The 24584-nt window shown below is 38.8% G+C and overlaps 1 protein-coding gene across 15 annotated transcripts in view; it reads left to right on the forward strand.

The window, feature by feature from the left end:
* CaMKII (Calcium/calmodulin-dependent protein kinase II) overlaps positions 1 to 24584 on the forward strand; it is an 84803-nt gene that overhangs the window by 20117 nt on the left and 40102 nt on the right. For all 15 annotated transcript variants that reach the window (XR_010823710.1, XM_066738135.1, XM_066738136.1 and 12 more), the window contains exons 2-7: positions 3662 to 3756; positions 12762 to 12821; positions 22970 to 23024; positions 23768 to 23906; positions 24020 to 24122; positions 24283 to 24461. Coding sequence is in view for 14 of the 15 variants with exons in the window: in XM_066738135.1 (XP_066594232.1) it covers positions 3662 to 3756; positions 12762 to 12821; positions 22970 to 23024; positions 23768 to 23906; positions 24020 to 24122; positions 24283 to 24461 (631 nt within the window). In the remaining variant the exon portion in view is untranslated. The remainder of the gene's footprint in view (positions 1 to 3661; positions 3757 to 12761; positions 12822 to 22969; positions 23025 to 23767; positions 23907 to 24019; positions 24123 to 24282; positions 24462 to 24584) is intronic.

Raw genomic sequence — 24584 nt, forward strand, 5'->3', positions numbered from 1 at the left:
TCCTTTTTTAATACGCGAGGCAACAGGGGATAACAATGGTTTTAGAATTCAAGTTAAAGCGTCGCGAGTGACACTATATTATAACGCGGAGATTGAAATCCTGCATTTTTCTCTTCTTATAAATAGTAAATATATAAGAAAGTCTCCTTGATTCCTGAAAAGAAAGGTCGCGCTCTGCATTCGATTCTAAACGTAAATGTTGAAAGACCTTTTAAAAGCTTATTCCGTGATATTTCTCTGTGTGTATATAAAAGGCCACTACCACGGCCGAGATGGAGCGCTGAGTTTCTCAATGAGTTTTTCAATTTGCCTTTCTGTTTCGTCTATTTTTCCGTCAACACTTTGCCTCGACTTAGCCACACTGTCCATTCCATTAACGTATAACCGCCGTCTCAAAGTTCTTTGAAAACTTTACGTGTCACAAGTATCATCAGCCTTTGTCTACAGCAAAATCCTTAAAGCCTGGATCATTTGAAATTTTGATTACTTGTATGTGAATAGACGAGCAGTCTGCAATCTTCTATTTTCTCAATTAACTTTTGCAATTAATTTCATAAACAGCTGATTCGTGGAAAATGCACCCCTTCTCTCTGTTACATGTATACACGTATACATCAATAATAAAATGAAGCGCGTGAGACCTTCTGGAAATAGAACTCCCATGAGAGCATTTTCTCTCTCCAATCACTTATATGCAACCACTTTGCTCGTCACGGGAAAGCAATATAGTATACCTTCATTGCAAAATGTTTCTCCTAGTAATGCACGAGTAATATTTACACGCGTATACCTGTTTCTTTCTGAAAGCCTAGAAAAAGAAAAGTGTTCTTCGGCAATAAAAAGTTCTCTCTCGTCTAAAGTGTTGAATAAAAATGATTGGGAAGACATTCTATAACGTTAAACACGGAAATGCTGGTATTATTCGGTACAACTGTGAATTAGAGAAGTTTGAATTTTAGAGTGAATAATCGTATAATTCACACGGCAGATATATATACAAACGTTCCACTAATGGAATTCTCGCGCGGATCATGTGCCACGGGAAAAGTTCTTTGGAATATATAGGAGATGGTTTTGGGAAGATTGCAGGGCTATATACATATAAATGCGTCACCAGGGTTACCTTATACCAATGGGTACCAAGGTATCGAAAAAATATAATAATAATTCGTATTTATTCTTTGTTAAAATCATATGATTTTTAATATTTCATTCACCGTAGTTTGCAGTACAGGTATAAACTGCAGTGTATATATACATATATAAAGTAGAAAAAAAAAGAGAGATTAGGATTGGCGGTTTTCGCACGTAGACCATCGAGCTCGAGACATCTGTAGGTGAGCTCTTCGCATCCTAGCTCGCATTGCTCTTTTAACGCAACGCAGCCGAAGAATGAAAGGACGAGAGTAGACTGCCCATTGTTACTGTACGTTCGGCGCGAAATGCTTAGTAGACGGTACGACGCGAGTTGGATGAGGATTGGATCTGCGACAAAGATGCGTCAGAGAAAATGCCTCTCGGTGCTCTGCTGGAATTAGGTTGCATCATTTATGCCCAAAGAAGCGAGGTTTCTCTTCTCTTCCATTTCCGCGCATATATTTTGCGTCGTATATCGGGTGTCCAATTAAAAATGACTAATATTATAAATTTAAATAATATATATATATATATATATATATATAAATAATTATAAAGAAAAAGTTCATATATACCCATTTTTAAATTTTTAAAAATTACTTTAGATAATTACTAATATTTGAAAAATCCAACAATTTTGTTTCATTTCTCAGACTTTTATCAGAATCCTCGAAACAATATAAATCAAACCTTGACTCGAGTAATATTTAATCATTGATAAAAGTATAATGTCTATTACGGTGAGGTGTGGATTTTAAAATTGTAGAACAAACTTTTTTTTTTAAATTATTTAATACTATACGCGATTATCTAGGTTTTGTTCATTTTTAAACAGTCACTCGGTATATAGTTGTATCTCTTACGCTTCATAATTGCAAGCTCTCGCGCAATCCCTTTATACGATAATGCGCCGCAAACCGCACAACTAATAAACCACCATCTGTACACTGAAGACATCAGCAGTATATAATATAGAAGATAATGCTTGATTCAGAAACTTCGGCGATTCAAGCTTCCAGGAAATTAAATATAACGTAAAATAAAAAATGTAACACATCGACTCGTGTGAAATGATCTCGAACGAGCTACGAGTTCAAACCGACTGGCCGGGTTTATCGAGGGTGCGGAGATTATCGATTTATAAACAGCTGCAAATGTACTCGGGGAAGTGATCGCGAGAGAGACGTAGCTTTTCAACGCCGGAAAAACACAATTTTTACCATCCTCTCACGCGGCTGCTTAATATTCATCGTTCCACTCAAAGTTAAACTGCTGGGAAGTAGGTCGCGTTTATAGATCGCTCTTGTCACGAAAGTCTTAGTGGCTGCTAATAATATCTGTGCAATTGCATCATGCCATGGTGTGTACCACTAAATAAGGACAAATGAAATATAGGTAACGGCGAAAGGATAAATGTGGCAGCGAAAAAGCGAGTCAACCGAATAAGACTATAAGTATAAATATATATTCATGAATCTATGCATGCGTATACGTGATCCATATATGAACAGAATTAAGCTGTCCGGAGTGGGGGAGATGTGAAAATTTTGCGTATCTTCTCGGAATATCCTGCATTAAATTTTCTCGATATATATATATATGGAAAATAAGAATAATGCAATTTTCTCTTGGTACTCGACGGGCACTTATATTATTGGAGAGTTATGGGAAACGTTCTAAATTTTTCGTTATGTAGGGTACTGAATAATTTATCGTGAAAGGGAAATAGCGACGCGACGCAAGGATAGAGGTTGCGCGGTCTTTAATGATGGAAAGAGGATAATTAGGAGAAGACGTCGGAGAACGTAACGTAACGTAACGTAGCGTGCTTGACGATGTTATTGAAGAGGAACGGTTGGTCGTAAAAAAGGATATGGTGTCCGAGTTGGTTGCTAAGGCCACTGTGGAGAAAGCTAGAGAATCGTTCCCATAAAGGGTATTAACTTGACCCTCGTCTTGAAAGATAAGAGATTAATGCGATTCGCGCGTTTGCGCTTGAATGGTCGTACAGCATCTTCCATATGGGAATGAAAAGGTTAAAAGCGGAAACGCGCAATTCTACTGCAATTATAACAGACTGACCCCGTTCTCACACTTGTAAAACAGGTCCTGCATACTGTTATTGCGTCAGCAATCCTCCATTTTTCTCTTTCCCCTATTTTCTCCATTTTCGTTTTGTCGACGCAGCAGCACCTTATAATTCTATCCTCCCTCTTGCATCAACAAACTCTACATATGACCTATTATATATTATAGTCGATGGGAGACCACAGGAGAAAAATTCATTCAATGAAAATGGCCGAAAGCTGTTGGCTAGCCAAACAGTGTGCGTCAGCATAATTTTATTCTTCCTAAATAACCCCTCGCATATATATATATATATAATAGCTCACCTTTCAACAACGTTGCACGGTCTACACAATACATTTTCCCTCTCTCTGGCTCTAAATTTCTGCTTCCTTACCATAAGCATAATTTTATATATCAAATATATATATACTATAATATGTTCTCTTATTTCCAGAGGAGCTTTTTCGATAGTTCGACGATGCGTACAGAAGAGCACTGGTCTCGAGTTTGCAGCAAAAATTATAAATACGAAAAAACTCACAGCCCGAGGTAAGTCATGAAAAGAATTTCTTCTTTTTTTCGCTATAGCTTAAAACCCAGGAATTAAGTTTTCGCGCGATATTTGATAAGGGATTTGGATCGATTCGAATAAAATGATAAGTCTAGGGCGTAATTTTCATCGTTTGAATTTACGATAGATTTCGTGGCTTCGAAACACCTGGGCGCCCGCACGTCACCCTTTGTGTATTATAATATATTATATGTATATAGAGCAACGGGGGCACGACGCGTTGTTTCTCAGAGATTGCCAATAAAATTCCGTGGGAAAACGGTGCGCATGCAGGTAATGTAAGTTCGGATCCAGATGATGTAACTGCGGCTCCTCCTCCTGATTTTTATGTTAAAATTCGATTGCACCTTGGGCGAGAAAAGGGCTGAAAGAGAACGCGTCGCGATGCAACGCGACGGAAGCCAAACGATGCTCATAATCGAATGAGTTTCAACACTGCTCGAGCACAACTTATCCGATAAAGAGGGACGGAGTAGAGCGACCGTTCCTTTACATGCCGAATCCATCACGCTTCATGTTCCACGAGAGAATTATTAGGAGGCAATTGTATATTTGTGTTATAATAATTTATATAATCCGTGTATATATAGCCTCAGTTGAAGAATTTCTGATCATGTTCATAAGCTTTTAATATTGATTTTGAAATAAGAAGCGTATGGCTGATATATATAGAAAAAGTGAGACAGACGATTCGATTATGTCGTCTTAGTGGGGGGGGGGGGGGGGGGGGGGTTAGGGAGAAAAGAAATTAAAGGTTCAGCTCGTTGACGTGCAATCGTGTTTGGTTGGGCTTTTATGTTGCGCGAACCCCTGTCCCAAGCGAGTTACGTCTCGTAGCACAATAAGCGGTTTATCCGTCGATCTAGGGATCGCTTTTACCACGACTTTCACTCCTCCTCAAAGGAAACTCCGAGGTAGGGTCACTTCCTTCGAGGATTCAACTTGATCCGATCTAACGCGATACCCGCAGCAGCCCCCCGCTCCTTCCACTCCCTTCCCTTCACTCTTTTCTTCTTCCTCGACACAGCGACCTTACCCTTACTCACCATTATGCCAATAAAAAAATCCCTAGACTCGTAAACTCAATCGCTTTACGATAAAACCTATAATAAAATATTCCATTTTATTCAGGAAGAAACTGACGCGAGGGCAAAATTAAACAAGCTCGTGATTACTCTAACGATTGCTCTCGTTTTATTCCATGCAAAATTATATTTTCCAATTTGTTTCGCCGTTGGACTCTCTTATCCTTTTTCTCCAACAATATGCAACGTAGAAAGTTATACTTGTTGCACGATTAGTGCAATGGAAACTGCTGGGTCAGCAGGGTGCGAGGACTGAATTGATTTCTTCGTGAAAGGTTATCGAAAGGTCATAGGGATTTAAAAGGAATATTATGATTGAGTGGGAAAGTGGATGGAAGGATTGGAACGGGGACGGTCAGCCTCGCTCCGATTCGATCAGTGATATAGCTCGATGTTAGCGCCGTCCGGCCGATGCGCCGCGATAGCTCGTGCACCATGCAGCTTGCAGCTTCAGCAACATTATACTCGGAGTCGAGATTGCACCTGAGCCACGCGAGAAATGCAATATTTTCCATACCATTATTGCCTCACATTTAACTTTGATCTCTCAGAAAATCTCTTATTGTATAACAGGTATTCGAAAACCGGGGCAATTTCGATCTATAGGATATCGTTGCCACGCGTGGAAGCGTCGGTATAATTCAGGGACTGTTATGAGATGTGGAAGAGGATAAAGAAGAGGGGAGGATGGGGTAGGAGGTCTCTCACCCCAGAGCCTCTGCTTATTTCTGCCTCTCATCGTGCACGAGAGCGAGGCTTGTGCCCGGTCTCCCACAAACCCTTCCATATGCCTGGGCTTTTCCCTGATCGGAATACGACCTTGTTCCAGTAACCCGTCGACCCTCTATTTCGTATAACACATCGTGCCAACGTAAACTATATAGGACACAGGGATTCCCTCTGATCAGACTCAAAACTTCCCCCTATTATTTCTAACATCATTCGTTTCATTCGCTCCTGCTAAAATTATCTCGTCCACAGCAACGTCTCGTGGAAAGAATAGTTTCTTTCTTTTAACCTAAGAAATTTGCATCTTGAGGCCGAATTGGTCAGCTTGTTTTTTCTTCTCAAGAGAATTTCGCGAGTTTTACTTTTCTACGGAACCCCTTCCCTCTCCTTTGTCTTTACTCTTGGTAGAAAAATTCCAGAAATGTTAATTTAGGGTAAAAGTACAAGATCCTATGATATTCAATTAAAAAAACATGCTCTCGGCATAATAGAGTCTCCTGCAGGTAATACAATTGCAAATGTCACGAACTTTAAAATTACTTCAGGGGCATTCTGCGGTATAAACGCTTAACAATTGAGCTATTCCTGATTAATTTTTTTGACATTAAGATAGTGACTATTATTTTTATAGTTTATATATTTACATTATTCTATATTTGAACTCCATAAAAAACAAACTTTACTTTTAAAAAAAGGGGGCAAATACATAAATCGTCTAGCATAATTAATATATAGTAAAATAAAATATTCCAATTAAAAAATTTAGTGAAATCCACGCACAAATGTTAGGAAAGTATTTATTTTTACCTTAGCAAAAGAGTTAAAATTTCGAAAAAAAATAGTAACAAAAAAGTTACTTGTCGGCGGCCCACTGTAGGCAATCGTATTAAATAGCCATATTTTGAACTTTATACACAATACAAACATCATACGCACTAGGCACTGACGAAATTCACGATTTTTCAAGTTATTATCACACTGTATTTTAATGAGAAATAGGGGAATGCACGAATTCACAGCACAAATAAACCGCACGCATTAGGCACCGAACGTATTTTCACGATTTTTCAACTTATTTCACAGTATTTTAGGGGATTGTGTGATTAAAAATGGAGGAAAGCACGAATTTCGACGAAATTATTGATGATAGAAGCGATGAAAGTGCGCTGGCGCGCGCGAAAAGTGAAAAAGATCCGGTCGGCCTCGCTCGCGGTTGGAAAATTCGAAAAACTGTCGCAACGGCGGATTCGCAAAAGAAAAATAAAAATGGCGGAGGCAAGTGGGGAGGGAAGAGAACGTGCTCGGGCAAATGCGAAAACGGGAATAGATCGCGAGCGAGGGCGACCGGATCTTTTTCGCCTTTCGCGCGCGCCAGCTCACTTTCGTCGCTTCTCATCAATAATGTCGCCGAAATTTGTGCTTTCCTCCATTTCTAATCACACAATCCCTCAAAATACTGTGAAATAAGTTAAAAAATCGTGAAAATACGTTGGATGCCTAGTGCGTGCGGTTTTTTTGTGCTGTGAATTCGAACTTTTCTCGATTTATAATCAAATATTCACTCAAAATACAGTGAAATAACTTAGAAATTCGTGATAAATGTCAGTGCGAAGTACGTGTGGTGTGTTTGTGATTTGTATTCGTGCTTTTCTCAATTTTAAATCAAATATTCACTCAAAATACAGTGAAATTATTCCCAAAATCGTGAAAAATATCAGTGCCTAGTGCGCATGCTGTGCTTGTGTTGTGAATTCGTACTTTCCCCAAATTACAATTAAAATACCTTTTAAAATACAGTAATGTAATTCAAAAAGTCACGATTATCGTTAGTGCGTAGTGCGTTGTGATGTTTGTATTATGTATAAAGTTCAAAATATGGCTATTTAATATACGATTGCATATACAACGGGCTTCCCACAAGTAACTTTTGTGTTATTTTTTTTCTCCGTATTTTTAACTCTTTTGCTAAGATAAAAACAAACACTTTCCTAACATTTGTGTGTGGATTTCACTAAATTTTTTAATTGGAATATTATATTTTACTTTATTAATTATGCTAAACAATTTATGTATATGCCGCCTTTGTTTACAAACGAATTTTCTTTGTGTGGAATATATTTGTATTGTATCAACGCAATAGATCGATTGTAACTGTAAAATTTTACATTAAATAATAAAAAATATAATTTATATAATCTTTGTCAATACATTTAGATTCATACTACGATAAACTACGAGCATTTATCCTCTCAATACTCCCTATCATCTTTTTCTTTCAGCGCCACATTATTTACATGTTTCTTTATTATGTACGATATGAATGTAGAAATTTTCACTACTCATCAAAATTTTTTAATATCCAAGTTTAAATTCTTTGCCTCTAAAATATTATTTAGTTCATTAATTTATAGTGAAATGTAGGCATCAATTAAAATAAGTAACAGTAATTATTCTGTTTCATAAAAAAAATCTGAAGTTTAATTTATAAGCGTTTATAAAATTACACTGATTTTCCTCCCCTATTCAAAATCGATTGTCACAAGAAAATACGCTGCTTTCTATATCCTGTGAAAATCGAAATGTCATGAACTTCCTGGTTATTTCTTTCTTGCTGAGAGTGATATTTTGATCCATAGCTAACTTTGGAAGTTTGCGGAAGTTTAAAGATCTTCTTAAAGTAACGAGCAATTAATCTCTGATAACGTCGTCATGTAGTGTGTGGTTCATTAGCCTTGTGGAAGCTGCAAATGGAAACAGCTAACTGTTATACACGATTGTCAGCTTGAAATTTTAAAGATGAGGTTTCATTTAGCAATAGATATAGTCTTCGATAGATTTTGGAACTTTCGAAACGGCAATTTTCAAGTCTAGTAAATTTAGGGGTAATGTTCTGAAGGTAAAATCGCACTGAAGCTGGCTGCTAGTTAGGAGAAGAGGAACAGCCTTTGGCTTCCGGTTTGACGAATAATTAATCGCACCATTGCACGAATCGTGCTCATCTTGCTTGGCCTCTTTCTAACTATACCAGCCACACTATTCAGAATGATTTAAATTTCTAATAAGCGATTCGATCAAGCAAGAACAGCCTGACCGAGTCGTCTCCTGGATTGTTATCAGAGTGCAGAGGCTTGACAGAAACGTTACGCTGATTGTCTCAGTTAGCTAATGATCCCTCGGCACCTCCAGGGCACACGTTCGTGACCTAGAGAATCTTCTTCGTCGCATCTCCCTTCTATTTCTGTTACATTCGCTTCTTATTTCATCTACAACTTCTCCCCACCAAATCTCTGCAACTTTCAACCGCTTTTCTATTCTCACGAAGCTGTAGAAACTGCACTATATAGTTACTCTACTTTTATATCCCACGCTTCATCCTTTTTTCCTACTTGCACTATTTTTTTCTATTCTAAATCTTTTCCTTCTCTAAAAATTTATTATATTCACGCAGATAGAAGAGACTTAAAATAAGTACTTGTAGATATATATTCTGTTCTCTCTTAACTCGTATCAAAATAGGCGTAACTATATTAATGGACTCTACCAATTTTTCTTATTATATATATATTCGTTCTTTTAAAAAAAGTAAAGGCTGCTTTCACTCTAGACTGTGATCGATGATAAGAAGCATCTTGCGATAAGAACATATTTAAGACTGTGAGATTTTTTCGGATTTCGAGAGAGCTAAAATTGTGTTAAAAAGTTCGAAAATTCTCTGGCAATGACGATGCATCGATAAGCAAAATTCAACGAGTGTTCGAGATACGGTAGTCGGCACTGCCAGTTATTTTCCGAGTTGACCCGAATTGTCCTTGTCGAATATATATACATACCACATTTATAGGGGCCAGGGGTAAGAAGGTAGGTGTAGTGTGCACAAGTGGAATAAGGGGTTAAGGAAGGAGGAGGTCGGTCGGTTCTAGCATCGTTATTCTTACCGGTGTCCGATAACGGATCAAGGACTACCCCTCCCCCTCCCTCTTTGTCCCTCGGGACCGCGCGCTCGTTATTCCCTCATCACTTTTTTCCACAGGTGATTTTATCCTCTCTTTTTTACTTTCTCCCTTCATGCTTGGTCGAACGCGAAACCGCGCGTGTGCCTCGTACCCATCTCATTCCTCCCTCGCACCCTTTAAACTGTCCACTCTACTCTAAACACGTACAAGTAAATATACGTATGTTATTCCACGGTCACAACAGTGAGGGCCGATCGCGAGAATACAAACACGTGTTTACGGAACACGCACCACCGGTACCAGGTTATTCCAGCAGAGCGCGCTCGGTAAACTTAAATATATATATATATATATATTTACGCAAGGAAGATAAAAGCTTATTTTTATCCCTATTGCTGCCAACGAAACTCATCGACCTTGCATCATCCCCCCTCCCAGCCGTTCATTCTTGCACTAGCACTCGAAACACCAATATTGCTGCAATAATTACGCAAACTATTTTCCAAAATTACACACATTTTCCACTCCCATCCTCCTCTATTAAAACCAATAGTTGAACTGCACAGGGTGTACCACTTGCAATGAAGAAGACAGTGGATGTTAAAATATCTCAATCCTCGTAACTACGAGATATATCAATTTTTGTGCGAGATCCTCTTTTGAAGCATTTTTCGAAATGAATTCAAAGGATCTAATAAAAATACTTATAGTATTTCTAATTTTTACGAAGATAACTATATGTTTTAACGTTCATAGTCTAGATCATTTCAAGTGATACACTCTGTATACTGGTATATTTCGCACGATTGCAATTTCCACAAGATACCAATGTGAAGTCAGCACCCAAAATTTTAAAACTGGAAAAAAACCAAACACTTCTAGTAGCATCCGGAAAAGCTCTACAGCTACTTGCTATTTTTCAAGAAAGTTCTGTAGATTGAATTCGAAAAACTATAAAAAGTTGATTTGGGATACCAACTTCACATTCTCTATTATTCAAACGCTTATATCCTTTAAACTAAAAGTCCTATCGTTAAAAACTATTAGACATATTTATGGAACTCTTTGGGGTGCCATCAGAACACTAGTTAAAAATTGAAAATTAGAAAAAAAAAATTTTTTAACTGTTTTAATTATTTTTTTAAATTTACAAAAAAATTTTTTTTTAATTTTCCATTTTTAACTAGAGTTCTGTTGGCACCCCAAAAAGTTCTATAACTATGTCTAATATAGATTTTAACGATAGGACTTTTAGTTCAAAGGATATAAGCGTTTGAATAATAGAGAATGTGAAGTTGGTATCCCAAATCAACTTTTTATAGTTTTTCGAGTTCAATCTGCAGAACTTTTCCGGGTGCTAAGAGAACTGTTTGGTTTTTTTCCAGTTTTAAAATTTGGGGTGCTAACTTCCCACTGATCCACAAGATTATTGCAGTAACTGCGATAAATCGAATTGGCAGCACATTCATGCGACAATCCAAAACATCCGTAGAAAAGGTGTTCGTTAAAAATTGTTGCAAAAATTCTTCAATTCATCTTTTGAAAAGCCCATACACGTATAGATTCAACCCTTGGTTAAAAGAAATTCTTTATATCCGTCTTCTTTTGGAAGTATTTCATGCCAAACGTGCTATATTTATCGCATGTACCGTGTATATATACGCTATACGAGAACTCTAATGTCAATTTACTGTAAACATTGAAAATGTGAGTTAACACGTGCCTTCTTTCACTGATGTCTTCAATTAATACATTACTCTGGTAGACGCGCGTGCATGTTACGACGTCTCTACAAGAGATGTGAATTAATTCCATTAGGATCTCGCTGTCAGATGTTTGACAATTAAACTTGGCTTGCGCTATATATATACATATACATATATATATATATATAGCTCCTCTTTTCCCGTCGGAAGCTCAAGCTTAAATAGACAAATTTTAGGGTAGTGGTGCGAGTGTTTGGCCGCGTAAAACTATAGTATATGGGAAGCTAGGCCTTTAACGCAAATAATGCTACAGGATTATGTGTGTAAGGTCCGTGGTAAGGGTCGTTTAATCGGCGGGAGGGGGAGGGGGGGGGGGGAGTAGTCCGCTACAAGTAGATAATAAGACTAGTGAGCCTCCCCCTCCCCCATACCTTCTTTCACTTCCTTACTCTTTTATTCCCTCCTCAAAGAGCTTCCATATGCTCCCCTTTTGCTAAAACCTATTAGAGACCTCGCTATAAAATGCACTGCTCCTCTCATGAGAACCGTACATTCTGCTACGTCAGCGTATAAGCTTAGTTTACTTGCAAATTGCTTTGCAAAATTCAACTGCCAGATTCCTTTAGCGATTCTGTCCTCATGAAATTACGTTATTGCCGCCATAGATTTCGTCTTCTTCTTTGGAATTTCTGCTCTTTTAACGCGAACCACTTTAATATTAATCTCGCCAAACTCACACGACAACAACGGGGAATCTCCGATGAAGATTACTGAGACGAGATTCGCGTATGTCGGTGAAAAATTGACGCGTTGATTGAGAATATACATACATATATATGTATACATAACCGCATTACGACGAAGGAGCGTAACCGCGGTGATAATTATCGCACGTGTGAAACGGTCTTAGCAAGAAATTTATTGACTAAACTGTACAAGCTGTTGCTGGTAAAACCTTTTTCTTCACGCGTCCCTCGTGATTTCTTATAATTACTGCTTAGAGCCCTTGCGAGATTTACTTTTGCCCGACTAACAGCAGGAAGTCTCTGTAAGTGAGCTGTTAAGCACGAAATAGCACTATCCGCCCACTCATTCTACGCCAGAGAAGATTTTCCCTTCGAGAAAATCACTTAGTAGCTTCTAATTTGTCAAGAATACTGTTTTTCGTTCAATGGATTTTTTCTGCTTTTCAGTTAATTTCCCGTCTTTTCCTTCGACGAAATGCTTCGTTCGATTCCTCCATGATTCCCAACGTCAGGGAAAAAAGTCAGTTTACCTTTTCACACTTTTCAGCTCTAATGACGATTGTACGTTGAGATTATCAGGCGCGACCATCGAGAGCTTTCCTCGCACGCTACCTTGCAACGTGTGCATATACGCCGTAATACCTAATACTCCAGCGCTATATACTGGAATGTTCACGAGACTTTAGTTTATCTCAATGGTCGATAAAAAACATTGCATGAATTTCTTTGCCGATACTCGATAAACCTTAATTTTATTTTTACAGATTTCCAAAAGCTAGAGCGGGAAGCACGAATATGCAGGAAGCTACAGCATCCAAATATCGGTGAGTTAATATTTTCTGCAAAACTATATACATATACCTGTGTGACGTGTACCTATAGCCCAATGGCAAGAATATCCGCAGGACATCCTCGGAACATGCGGAGGATATATGCTCCTCGAGCATCGTACGCTATCAGGGTATATATTCTTTCTCAAGAGGAATGCACTAACGATGTTTTTATATAAAAATAAGGCAGCGTGAATAAGACTGCGGTATTGTCCGAGGATAATAGAGCTTATTAAAGGAAATTGCGGGAGGAAATGGACGTGACTCGAAGAAAGCTGACTTTTTTTTTGCGGCTTATCTCAATCTGCAAAACGAACCGCATTGGACGAACTGGTATATATAGCTATAGCTATATAGCGCAGCGTGGCGCGCACGTGCATGCCAATGTGACAAAAGTGAAAAGCCTGTCCTTGAACCAGGTCGCTTTTGGCAGCGTTCGGTCGGTTTGTCTGTGTCATGTGCATAATGCATATACATATATGTGTGTGTGTTTGTCGTTAAGGCATCTGGATTTAGGCCAATCGGTTTCATTTCGAGGGAAATTTGGCTCGGAAGGATACTAATATCCACTTTTATGAGAGATTTCCACGAGAGCTCGTAGTCACCGATATTAATCGTCGCTTTCTCAATTTTTTTTTCAACAACCACTATACAGTCTCTCTCTCTCTCTCTCTCTCTCTCTTAAACTCTCGTGAAAGAGACGAGCAAACGCTCTATATGAGATTGCCGGATAAACAAAAATATATAGCTAACCATCGGTCACTTGGCAAAGGTAGGGGGGGGGGGGGTGAAGACGAGAGAGAGAGAGAGAAGCAAGTGGGGGAGGGAGTCTCGTAATAACGCTCGCGCTATATAGTTCGTACTTTGCTAGAATATTGGCCGCAATGAAGCAACTAACAGGCTGGCATGCCTCTCGTATATATACTGTATCTGTATATATAGAATCTAGTTTCCTTGGAACATCTTAGAATGTTGGAAGACAAAAGAAAAGATCGATACTCGGCAGAGGTCTCTCATTCTTTCCGACCAATTTGCTTGAAGCATTTCTCCCGTTTTAGATGATTTCTCTTTGAAAGGCACCGCGCTACACCTGTCTCTTTTCAACCATACTCTCATCCGATCTCATCTGATCTCACGTCGTTCCATTTTCTCATCCCGTTTAGCCCGGCAAGCTTGCGAAAGCGCAGCATCAGTTGCCTTTGATTCGAGTTCTATTATAGCTTATCGTTGGAGTCTGCCACTCGACCTAACCTGAACTTGCGGTTAGACTACGGTGTTCACACACAGGCAGCCTGCACGTCTACTTTGACGCTTGCTCGCGAATCGCACGAAACTCTGCGCGCAACTGCACTGTTATATATATATATATATATATGACTATGTGTGAGAGAACGATCCAAGTATCAAGTGTTAATCGCGCCTAACGCATATTGCTCCGACCATTAGCGGTGATCCTCGCATGGCACTCGGTCTACTCGATTCCACAGGCAATCCCAATGAATGATACGAGGTATCATGAGTGCGTGCGACACAATGTCGCGTCCCACACGTATCCCTGATTCGGGAGCCGAGGAATTTTTGGCGGGAAATTAAAAATAGAATAATTTATTGGGTCCGAAAGCGGCGCGACGATGTACAATACGATTCGTCTAGAGCGACTCGGTATATCTCGACTCCATTATTCACAACTCGCTGTGCCGTGGTGCTTGTTTCCATTTCAAATGCGCTATTAAACATTTCTGTCCTTATAAGTTTGCCGCGATAAGAAATTCTCATTCGAGAATCACGAAACAGTTTGTAACCGACGCGAGGACATTTTGTGACCGAGTGCCAGGATTTTTCTCTCTCCTTTATTCTCCTCTAGCACTCTGCGGAGAGAACACTGTTTATTTTCCTAGCGTTACGCGTACTTAATCCGATGCTTTAATCGTATTCACGGATGGATATGCAAAATGCTTTCCTGCAGAAACTTTCATTTTGCAATTTTCAATGGAATAGGTTCCTCTGGTATAAGGATTCTCTCTCTCTCTCTCTCTCTCTCTCTCTCTCGCTGAGTTTCGTGCGCGCGATTCGTATATAATAAGAGACGGTCATCGTAAATTTTAAAGGACTGCCCTGCCCTTGCACCGACAGATCCGCCATGTCTGACTTTATATCGACCCAGTAGTATACGGACTTGACTCATCCTGAGCATCCAACTCTTCGTCTGCACTAGCGGCATAGAGGGGAAGGAAGGATATCCCATCTCCCTCGATCTCTCTCATCCGTCCATCCCTTTTCCTTCAATGTTCACAATATTTTTTAATCGAACATTTTCAACATTAATTATGCCCTGATGACGAGGAGTCAATGGGCATTTTAGTATAACAATACCTGACATGAAATTTCTGTATTTTTTTCATAGGAGAGGCGCGATTTAATAACTGAGGAATATATGCGAACACGCAACGCTACGATATATAATTATTCCTATAAGAAATTTCCGCAATACTCGGATAAAAGCAGAAATCTCCCGTCTTGTTACGCGAATTAGCTTATTTCATAAAAACACATGGAATTGCATCCGAGAGTGGAAACTTGTGTAATCCTTAACTCTGAATATACTAATTGGGTCAACCAAATGTGAAGAATGAGACTTTGTTGCACTTTCTGTTATGAAAACCTTGAACTGCGATGGTGTCGCGCACGGTTTTATCCGTGGTTTAGTCAATAAAAAGGACAGAGAGTGAGAGAGAAATTGTTGCAGGAACAAATATTTAGTATATAATTAACTAAAGAAAGGGACTGCGATTCGAAAAAACTCTAGTAATAATTAAAAATCTGACCTATGTTGTTATTCTGATCCCATAAATATTTGTGGCTATCATTGCGGATTAGAAATAAAAGACGGAGTGAATGAGAAATTTTGGACGAGGAAGTTGATAGAAAAATATAGGGACATAAAAGAGTTGAGCGAGGTCTGTCGACATATTTGAAATGAAAGGGGCTAGAGGATCGATTGCTGTGTCACTTGTTGACTGAAATGAACGCGAGTGTGTGCAGCATATTGCAGTAGCTGCACGGTAGAAACAGAAATTTCTCGCTGTGTTGAGATACCGCGAATAGAGCCTCGGGATGAATAAAAGAACCCTATGAATCATGGAGCTGACCGAACTGGTTTATTCGACAAATCTTTCCATTACTGCAGCAGTCACAATTGCTGGCCTATCCTATTTTCTTAATTTCACCCTCTAATAATCTTTTATCTCTCTCTCTCTCTCTCTCTCTCTCTCTCTCTCTCTCTCTCTCTCTCTCTCTCTCTCTCTCTCTCTCTCTTCTTGTGCAACGTTGCCAAGTAACCATCGAATTATATATTGTTTATATGTATCAGGTGCGACTAAATTATTGCAAGAAACTGATTTCTAGCAATCACTATGGTCCCTTTCTTATTATCGCATGCCAACTGATGTAGAATAATGTGTTGGTGATGTAAATCGCTGGTTTGGTTATTTCTTCGTCGGCCGGAAAATCCTTCGTAAATATAAGCTTTCTCGGAAGATTACGGCCGTAAGTCCTTTTGGCAAAAGCAAGTTCACGAGAATCGCTTTGTATTCCTGAAATCAGTAAAACAGGATTTAGATGTTTCGGAGTCTGGCGCTTCCTCTAATCCTGTATGGTCGGCCGTACTCTAACGTGGTGCAAACTTTTATATACATATACTTGGAATGTGTGAGAAAAAAAGTTAGATCAGCCTTACCCCCATAATCTTTCTCTTAGTCCACCCCCTCCCCCTCCTCCTCTCCATCACACCACCCTACATCTCTGCGAAGAGATATAAATATTTCTTTGAAGATCACCGGCAAAACTTTGGCAAAGTTTTTATCGGGATTGCAAAGTTTTCAAAAAACGATAAATTAACTATTGCAAACTGATATTATCTATAGTAAACGGTGTTGATGTATGCACAAGAATAGCGTAAATGATGTTTATCATTGATATTTGTTCCGTGGCTTTTACTTATTTGACTTTCCTCCCAATCTCATCAAATATTTCTCATACATATTCACACGATCGCAGATAAGCCTTCCCTATGTAATATCTCCTTCTTACACTCACGAATCGCGCACGCGATTTCATAAATATCAATTTTCTACGCACATTCAATGCAACCTTTTTAAAACTGCATCGCACACACAAGTTTCTCTTCCATTTTTCTATTTTTTTTTCTTCGCCTTCGCTCGATATTTCATTTCTTTTTTTCACGCTATGTGGAGAATAATATCTTTTTATACTTTATATACACAAGGTGTCCCATTTTGAAAGTTTAGACCAAATATCTCTAGACACAAATGTATAACAGGGAAAAATATCTGTCCAACAAAAGTTGTAAAATTTTAGGGAGATATATAGATGAGGAAAATATATTGCAATGGTATTAGCTTTGACTGAGATATATCAAAGGGTATATGAATGTCACCTGTTAAGTTTTTTTTAATCAAAGTCTATATATATTTATTTTATCGAGTATTCTTATAACCGACCTCGAGAGCTTCCGAAGACACTGAATAATTAATGTACAATTTAATCCGGACTTTCGCGAGATATCTGGATTCGCGTGTGAATACGAGGTAAAATTCGGCACACTGCTCTAGTCAAATCTACATCAGCTATATAGGCAATTTAAATTTAAATTTTAAATTCATGTAATGTTTTGAAAAGCTTTTAAGATAAAATACACAAAATAAAAAACCAAAATTTCATCTTGAATACACGAATCAGCGCTAATTTCACACTTTTATCATTCGTCCTCTTGAAAACCCCTGTAACTTTTATCCAAAATAATTTTCTTCATCTCGAATATTATAATTTTCAAGATATTTGCCCGTGGAACTTTTAAATGGAACACCTTGTATATTTCTCTTTTTCATGTTTTTAGCGAGTATGGCGATATGGGTTAACGACTACTGTAAAACTTAGAGATATACGTAGGCAAGAACAATTTGTTGTGCTTTCGTTAGCATACATTTGAAATAGCACTGCGTTATATAAATATATAGCTATTTGATACTGTATTCTTTGCGGCGGGCAATTATTATGCGGTTAGGTATTTTTTCCGTTTGTTAAACACAAGGGAGGAGACGAACGTTTCAAAGATGGCTCGTATAACCGCAGAAGCTTCCGCAACTCGTGAGAAAATGGGGTCGACGGTTTTCCGGAATCGACTCTTCACAGTCGATCATTCCTTTCAGCCAAAATGCTTTCCTGCTGCTGCTGCAGGCTATGTCCCATCGATTCTCGCTCTATCGCTGGCAACACTTCTCCGTATAAAATGTCATTGGATTCAAAAACAGGTTATAAAGAAGTCAATTAATCTCCCTCGCACCGACACATTTTCACAAGCCTGTAATAAAAATGGTATTGGTGCTCTTCAGGATTCGCTTTAAATAACGCGGCAATGTTTTATCGCGACGCGACCTCTACTTCCATTATTGTGTTTCAGCTCTTATACCAATAGCAGAAGAAACGTTAAAATAGAGCTTTCAGCAATTAATGCTTCTGTTGTTGATTCGCGAAGCGAGTATTTTCTGCTCGTTAATTATGAAAAAGGAATTAAGGCGGGAGTGCACCGTTAAGCTTTTTAATGCTCTCACCGGATATAAATATTCATGAGGAGTATATTATACGCATTATTGAAGTTTTCCTCTAATTAATTTACTATTAGATGAACTTTTAAATTTGGTTGACCATTCGCTGTATATATATATATATATATATATATACAAGTGCTCGATATAACTTTTTCACGTATAGGTATATATATAGAGCAGAAAAAGAGGAATGATGGAAAGAGAAAAAATATATATAGTAAACAAGAAATGTCCGTAAAATCTAATAAATAGAGGATACGAGAGGGTAGAAGAAAGTTCGCTTAGCGAAATAAGTTTTTCTTTTGGCGCGTGTGAGTTACTGGCTATACCAAACTGATCTTGAATAGGAGGACCGACTGAAAATATTATCTATATTAAATATATATGTAGCTGAGAGAAACTATAATCGGTAAATCTCAGTTGAAATATTTCTTACCTTCGCGGAAACCTATACGACTATATGTATATAAACTGTGAAAAAAATACTGTGATTCGAGTAAAGCTTTATTGCAATTTTAATAAACAAACGATTCGAGTAAATATATAAGCAGTGTTTGAAAGCAATTAATTTTTGATCCAACTAATTAAATTTAATAATGTGATGTGAATTAAATAACGTTAAAGGGGCTCTTTTCGACAAAACATTGATTTCAATCAATTGATTTTTTTAAGATGAAGGTTCTCAACTTACTTTGCAAGTTTCGGATTGTTTTTGTTTTGTTTTAGAGAAATTGTGTTTGATAATAATGGTGATAGAGATAGGAAGATTTTGTGCCGCATAGGAACGAAGGCTACGGGAGGCTCTCGTTGGGAAAACGTAATCGTGCAAACGCGCCGATTCGCAGCAAGCACACGCCGAGGTGTGGCTTCGACGATCGATACTTACATCCCTTACCGTCCTCCCTCCCTCCCTCCCTCCCCCCTCTTCCTGTTATCATTACAAAACCCCTCGGACGTTTTCTACCTTTTATAAATCATTCTTTTCTTTCTTTCTAATCTCTCCCTTTCTTCCAATATATTGTTTTCACTCTCATCTCGCTTCTACTTAACAATTTCCTGCTGCTTTTTCTTCCGAGTCTTCCTTTCACCGGAATACCAACTACCTTTCGACTTTTTCCCCTTTTATTTCCTCTAGGTGGCTAGAGAGCACCGTGTCGCTTCTTCAATTCTAGAAAATCAACTGGAGATTATAGGAAGTACGCGCTGCATCCCTTGTGAAATTGATTTAAATATTCCACACAGTCCGGGCTTATATTGCATTCCGGCTTTAACATTTAGGAGGACGAAGAGGGGACGGAAAAAAGTTGTTTGGTGGCGCGGGAACGCGCCTGCGCGAAAGCTAGACGTCTAGCCTGGGGTCTGCACAATGTGCAACTGGCCGCTGCGTTGCGCCTTGCCTGATTAGAGAATCGCCTTTTGCTCGGAAATGGAAGTGAACGGATGTATATGTTCAATGAACATACATATATAAGCGAAAACCATTTTGTAGCCATGTAAAATAAGGAGTAGTATAGGTGTAGGAGGATGAGGTTTTCACCGACCTCTGCGTATTATATGGCTTCATCCCAGTGAGCACTATTTTTGCAGCCGATCGACGCGACCATTTTCTTCTTGCTCGCGCTCTTATACATATACCTATGTACACATAACATGTACTGCAAAATTACAAACCGCATGCATGCACTTGCACTGCTAGTCCTAATTCATCGATCGATCTATCTCGATCTCTCTAATACAGCCTGCTTGATCTACACGCACATTATTCTTATACGAGAAACTAGCTACAACGATCAGATCAATATAGATCCTTACACAAAACTTATATCGATCAAATATTCTGCATCGATTTATCAATAAACTCGTTATTTTCCTTTAAACCAATTTTTTTTTTTAAGAAACAATTTTTAAATTACACAAAAAGTGGGAGAATTTTCATCAGTGTTGTACAAAGCATCCACTGGGAAGCGCGTAAAGAAATTAATAAGCGAATAATAAATCACACTTTGAAGCGATACAACGCACACATGCAAGCATCTCCTCGTGCATTCACGTAAATTAGGGCGAGGGTTGAAAGGAATCTGCAATACTGTTTTCACTACATAGATATAGAGATTGCCACTTTTTCTTGGAACGTGAACTTTTTGCAGTGGCTTATACCTACGTTTGGAAGGAGAATCAGCAAGCTGTCGTCGAGTGACAATTTACTGCAACCGTACCGCATTCCAAGCAATCTTATCCTTGTTAAATATTGTGCTGTCACTGCAGGATTCGCCAAAGTGGATAGTAGCGCTTTGCTAAAAATTTCACTGAGGAATTTGTCAGAATAACTCCTGCTGCGGTATGTCTTTTCTAAACAACCACAATATGTTAAACTCATATAAGGCTTTCTAGAGCGAGCAATGATTGCAGCTTTTTACTCGGATGACATATGCTTCGATCTGTGCGCGCTGTGTGCGTTAGTTGGACGGAAGAAATCTAGTTAAATTAGTTTGCGAATAATTGCTCGTGTCGAGAGACAGTGTGGGTATTTTATTCCGTACGGTATTTATATCCGCTATCACGGACCATGTCCTCGTGTAACACATAAGTCTACTCGTACGTATACGTGCGAACAGCTACAATAATAAACTACATCAATTCCAGACGATCTATCGATTACAGGGACATGCCCTGGTCCCTGCGGCCACTCTCCATTCGAATCACTCGGTGCATGAAATTTAATCTTATATATGTACAGTACAAAATATATATATATATATATATATATATATATATATATGAGAAAGTCAGTGAATGTTTGCAATGCATGGAAACAATTACAACGCTTTTATTTTTATCCGAGAAATTTGCTCTGCATCCATCTCGTTCCTTCGTCTCGACTTTTCCGCTGGTATCATCCATTTTGATATCTCGATCAATAAATGCAGGATTTGATGAGTAGTTTAAAAGTAAAATTAGAATTACAGTCAGATTACTGGCACTGACAAAACACGTGTCTTTGCTCATTGGTCGTATCGGGATGAATAGAACTGCACGGATGGCACTGAACAATCTTGAATCAGCCTCTAAACGAGATAATTAACGAGGCAATAATTGATGATTGTGCGCGTCGACAGCGGCGCACGCAAATTAGAGCAGCGAAATTTTTTCTCTCACTCGCTATGCGTGAAAGGCCAATTAAACTCTCCTCGTCTCAATTTTCATTATTCCTCGCGCGCACGCGAAACTTTATTCATTAATATCTTCGGTGTGCGCGTCTTGAAGAATAAGAAAGTATTTTCACATATATATATATATATATATATATATAACTGGTCGGGCGCACGCGCGTGTTGGATGGTGGTAAAAGATAAAGAGAGAGAGAGAGAGAGAGAGAGAGAGAGAGAGAGAGAGAGAGAGAGAGAGAACTGGAGATTTTTCCATTCGATCAATTTATTCGTCGGAATAAAATTGATGTGACACAATGTTCTATGTCTGCTGCCTTGATTTTTTTAGCTCCTCTCGCTGAAATTAGTATTACATCAGAAGTCTTTTGCTGGTAGCTCTTCTCCGGTAATTATGTTTCAGCTTTAATTACGCGAAAGGATTCGCGCTTTCCCGGCAATCCTGCAGTGGGCTGCCCCTGCAGGACGCGCCGCAGCTCTGCTAATGAGTTCCCCTCTCACACCGCCGCCCCCGCGACTCCAAAGATTCCCTATCGGACGTCACCTCGCTCCTATCCTCCCCGGATTTTACTCAGCTCCTTGCTGATTGCCTCCCGCTCCCAATCCTACTTATCTATATCGATAAATCCAAGACAATGTTGATTAGATGGAAGATAAGTTGACATTACGTAATATCCCATGACAATAAGCGGGCAAATATAAATATAATTAATCTATCCGTGCTTAAAATCACGTTTATGCATCTTAATTATATCTGATGCAACATGTATAGATAGTGTAACCAACTATTATTGTAATCGTGCGGTGTATAAAAATTATAGTGGACTTTGTGGATAGAATTGGACCGAACGAGGCAGCTATACTGAGAGACGTTAATTAGTCTCGTCGTTGATTAAAACAAATTCATATACTATATGTGGTATAAAATACTGAACTGTATATATACATTATATTTGATAGAGAATGAAATGTATATATATATATATAGGTTATACAATTTTGAAAGTAGAAGAGAAGATATATCGATAAGTCTGGGTGATATCTTTTTATGGTTGGTATATGTCTCGTCATCTTGATGCGAAAACTTGTTGCTGCTGGTTTGTGGTCACGTGGTCAGGTTGATTGAGCTTAGGTCGGTGGTTGCGTGGTCTGCTTGGTTAAGGTTAGGTTGGTGGCAGGTCGATCGGGTTATGCCGTTTGCTCGGTGGGTGTGGCCAGTTTCGACCAATCCAATTCTTCCTTGCATGTCTTATTACTTAACGCGTTTACGATAAGAGAACGATTAATTTTAGATAAATTTTTGAATGAAAACTCGAAACTACATAATTTTTACTCTTTTTTTATGTTTCAGTGAGATTGCACGACAGCATACAAGAAGAAAGCTGCCATTACCTCGTTTTTGATCTGTGAGTAAAGCCTAAGATCAAACTACGAGTTTTATTTACAATTTAACTTCCAATGCGAAGACGATCGAGGTCTGCGTGATATAGCGTGGATCAATGAAAATCGATTGAATTAGGATGCGGTGCGTTGTGTCCATACCGCGCGCGTGTACTCGTCAAGGCAGCATCGTGCGTGAAACACAACGATAGAGGAACGAGAGTGCGTTATTTTATATACGTGTATGGAACGAACAGTGAAAAATTGCAAAAACTTAACGGTAGACAGCACTTGGCAATTTTTTCACTGCGCTTTTCGTACACGTACAACAGCAATACACTCTCACTTCAGCATCATTGTGTTTCTCTCACGGTGCCTGTATATATGCTTTATATACTGGAATGAATTGAAAGAATGGCGTTTATATAGCTTGTTTGTACGCGTAAAATAGCGATATAAATTTCAGCAACTGGTTTTATTTTATTATTTTGTATTGACCCGTTTCGTCTGGGGATTTATCCATGAATTCTATAGCAATTAAGATTCATACATACACTCTCGTTATGCGCGCGTGGAAGATGTTGGAATATCTCGTATCTTTGCAATTCCCACGAGATATCCATTTTGAGCTACGCGACCAAAGCAGGTGACATTTATATACAAGATGTACCAATGTTGATGAATCTTGAAGATAAAACTATGATAGGTTGACTACAGTTGAATTTCTGTCGTTGGAATGGGCTGGTTGCGAATTATTGGTTGCTTTCAGAGTGACAGGCGGGGAGCTGTTCGAGGACATAGTTGCCCGAGAATTTTACAGCGAAGCAGACGCCTCTCACTGTATTCAACAAATTTTGGAAAGTGTACACCACTGCCATCACAATGGAGTAGTGCATAGGGACCTGAAGGTACGCGTACAGATCCTTCTTATAAGTAATATCGAATGATCCGAATGAACGAACGAACGAACGAAAGCAGTAGCATTCGATCGAGCGTTTGCAGGTGATATTGTATTTTACAGCCGGAAAATTTACTACTCGCTAGTAAAGCAAAAGGTGCCGCGGTGAAACTCGCAGACTTTGGTTTGGCCATTGAAGTTTCGGGCGACAGTCAAGCATGGTTCGGTAAGTTGAAATGGAGATAGGATTATACATTATTAAAAGATGGAAGTTTAAATAGGATGAGATGCGCCCGTGAGGCGATAATTAGAGCGGGAGCATTAATTATTACGACGAGAGATTGTAGAAAATGATGTGCGCCAGAATGAAAGATAATTGACAATAGGTTTTGCCGGAACGCCTGGCTATCTCAGTCCGGAAGTGCTAAAGAAGGAGCCTTATGGGAAGCCTGTGGACATTTGGGCATGCGGTGTAATCCTCTACATCCTTTTGGTCGGCTATCCACCATTTTGGGACGAGGATCAGCATCGGCTTTATTCGCAAATCAAGGCCGGAGCATACGACGTAAGCATCTCTTACGATCAATTCTCAATTCTCATTTATATTGCTACAAGGTCTCGCTAAAAGCAATTCTAGAATTAAAATATATAGCACGAGTCCACTAAGAAACTAGCTTCCATAAAAATA

This window comes from Prorops nasuta, unplaced genomic scaffold (assembly GCF_024137725.1).
Source record: "Prorops nasuta isolate Cenicafe-Biocafe unplaced genomic scaffold, Cenicafe_Pnas_1.2 PNAS00018, whole genome shotgun sequence".
NCBI classification, from domain to species: domain Eukaryota; kingdom Metazoa; phylum Arthropoda; class Insecta; order Hymenoptera; family Bethylidae; genus Prorops; species Prorops nasuta.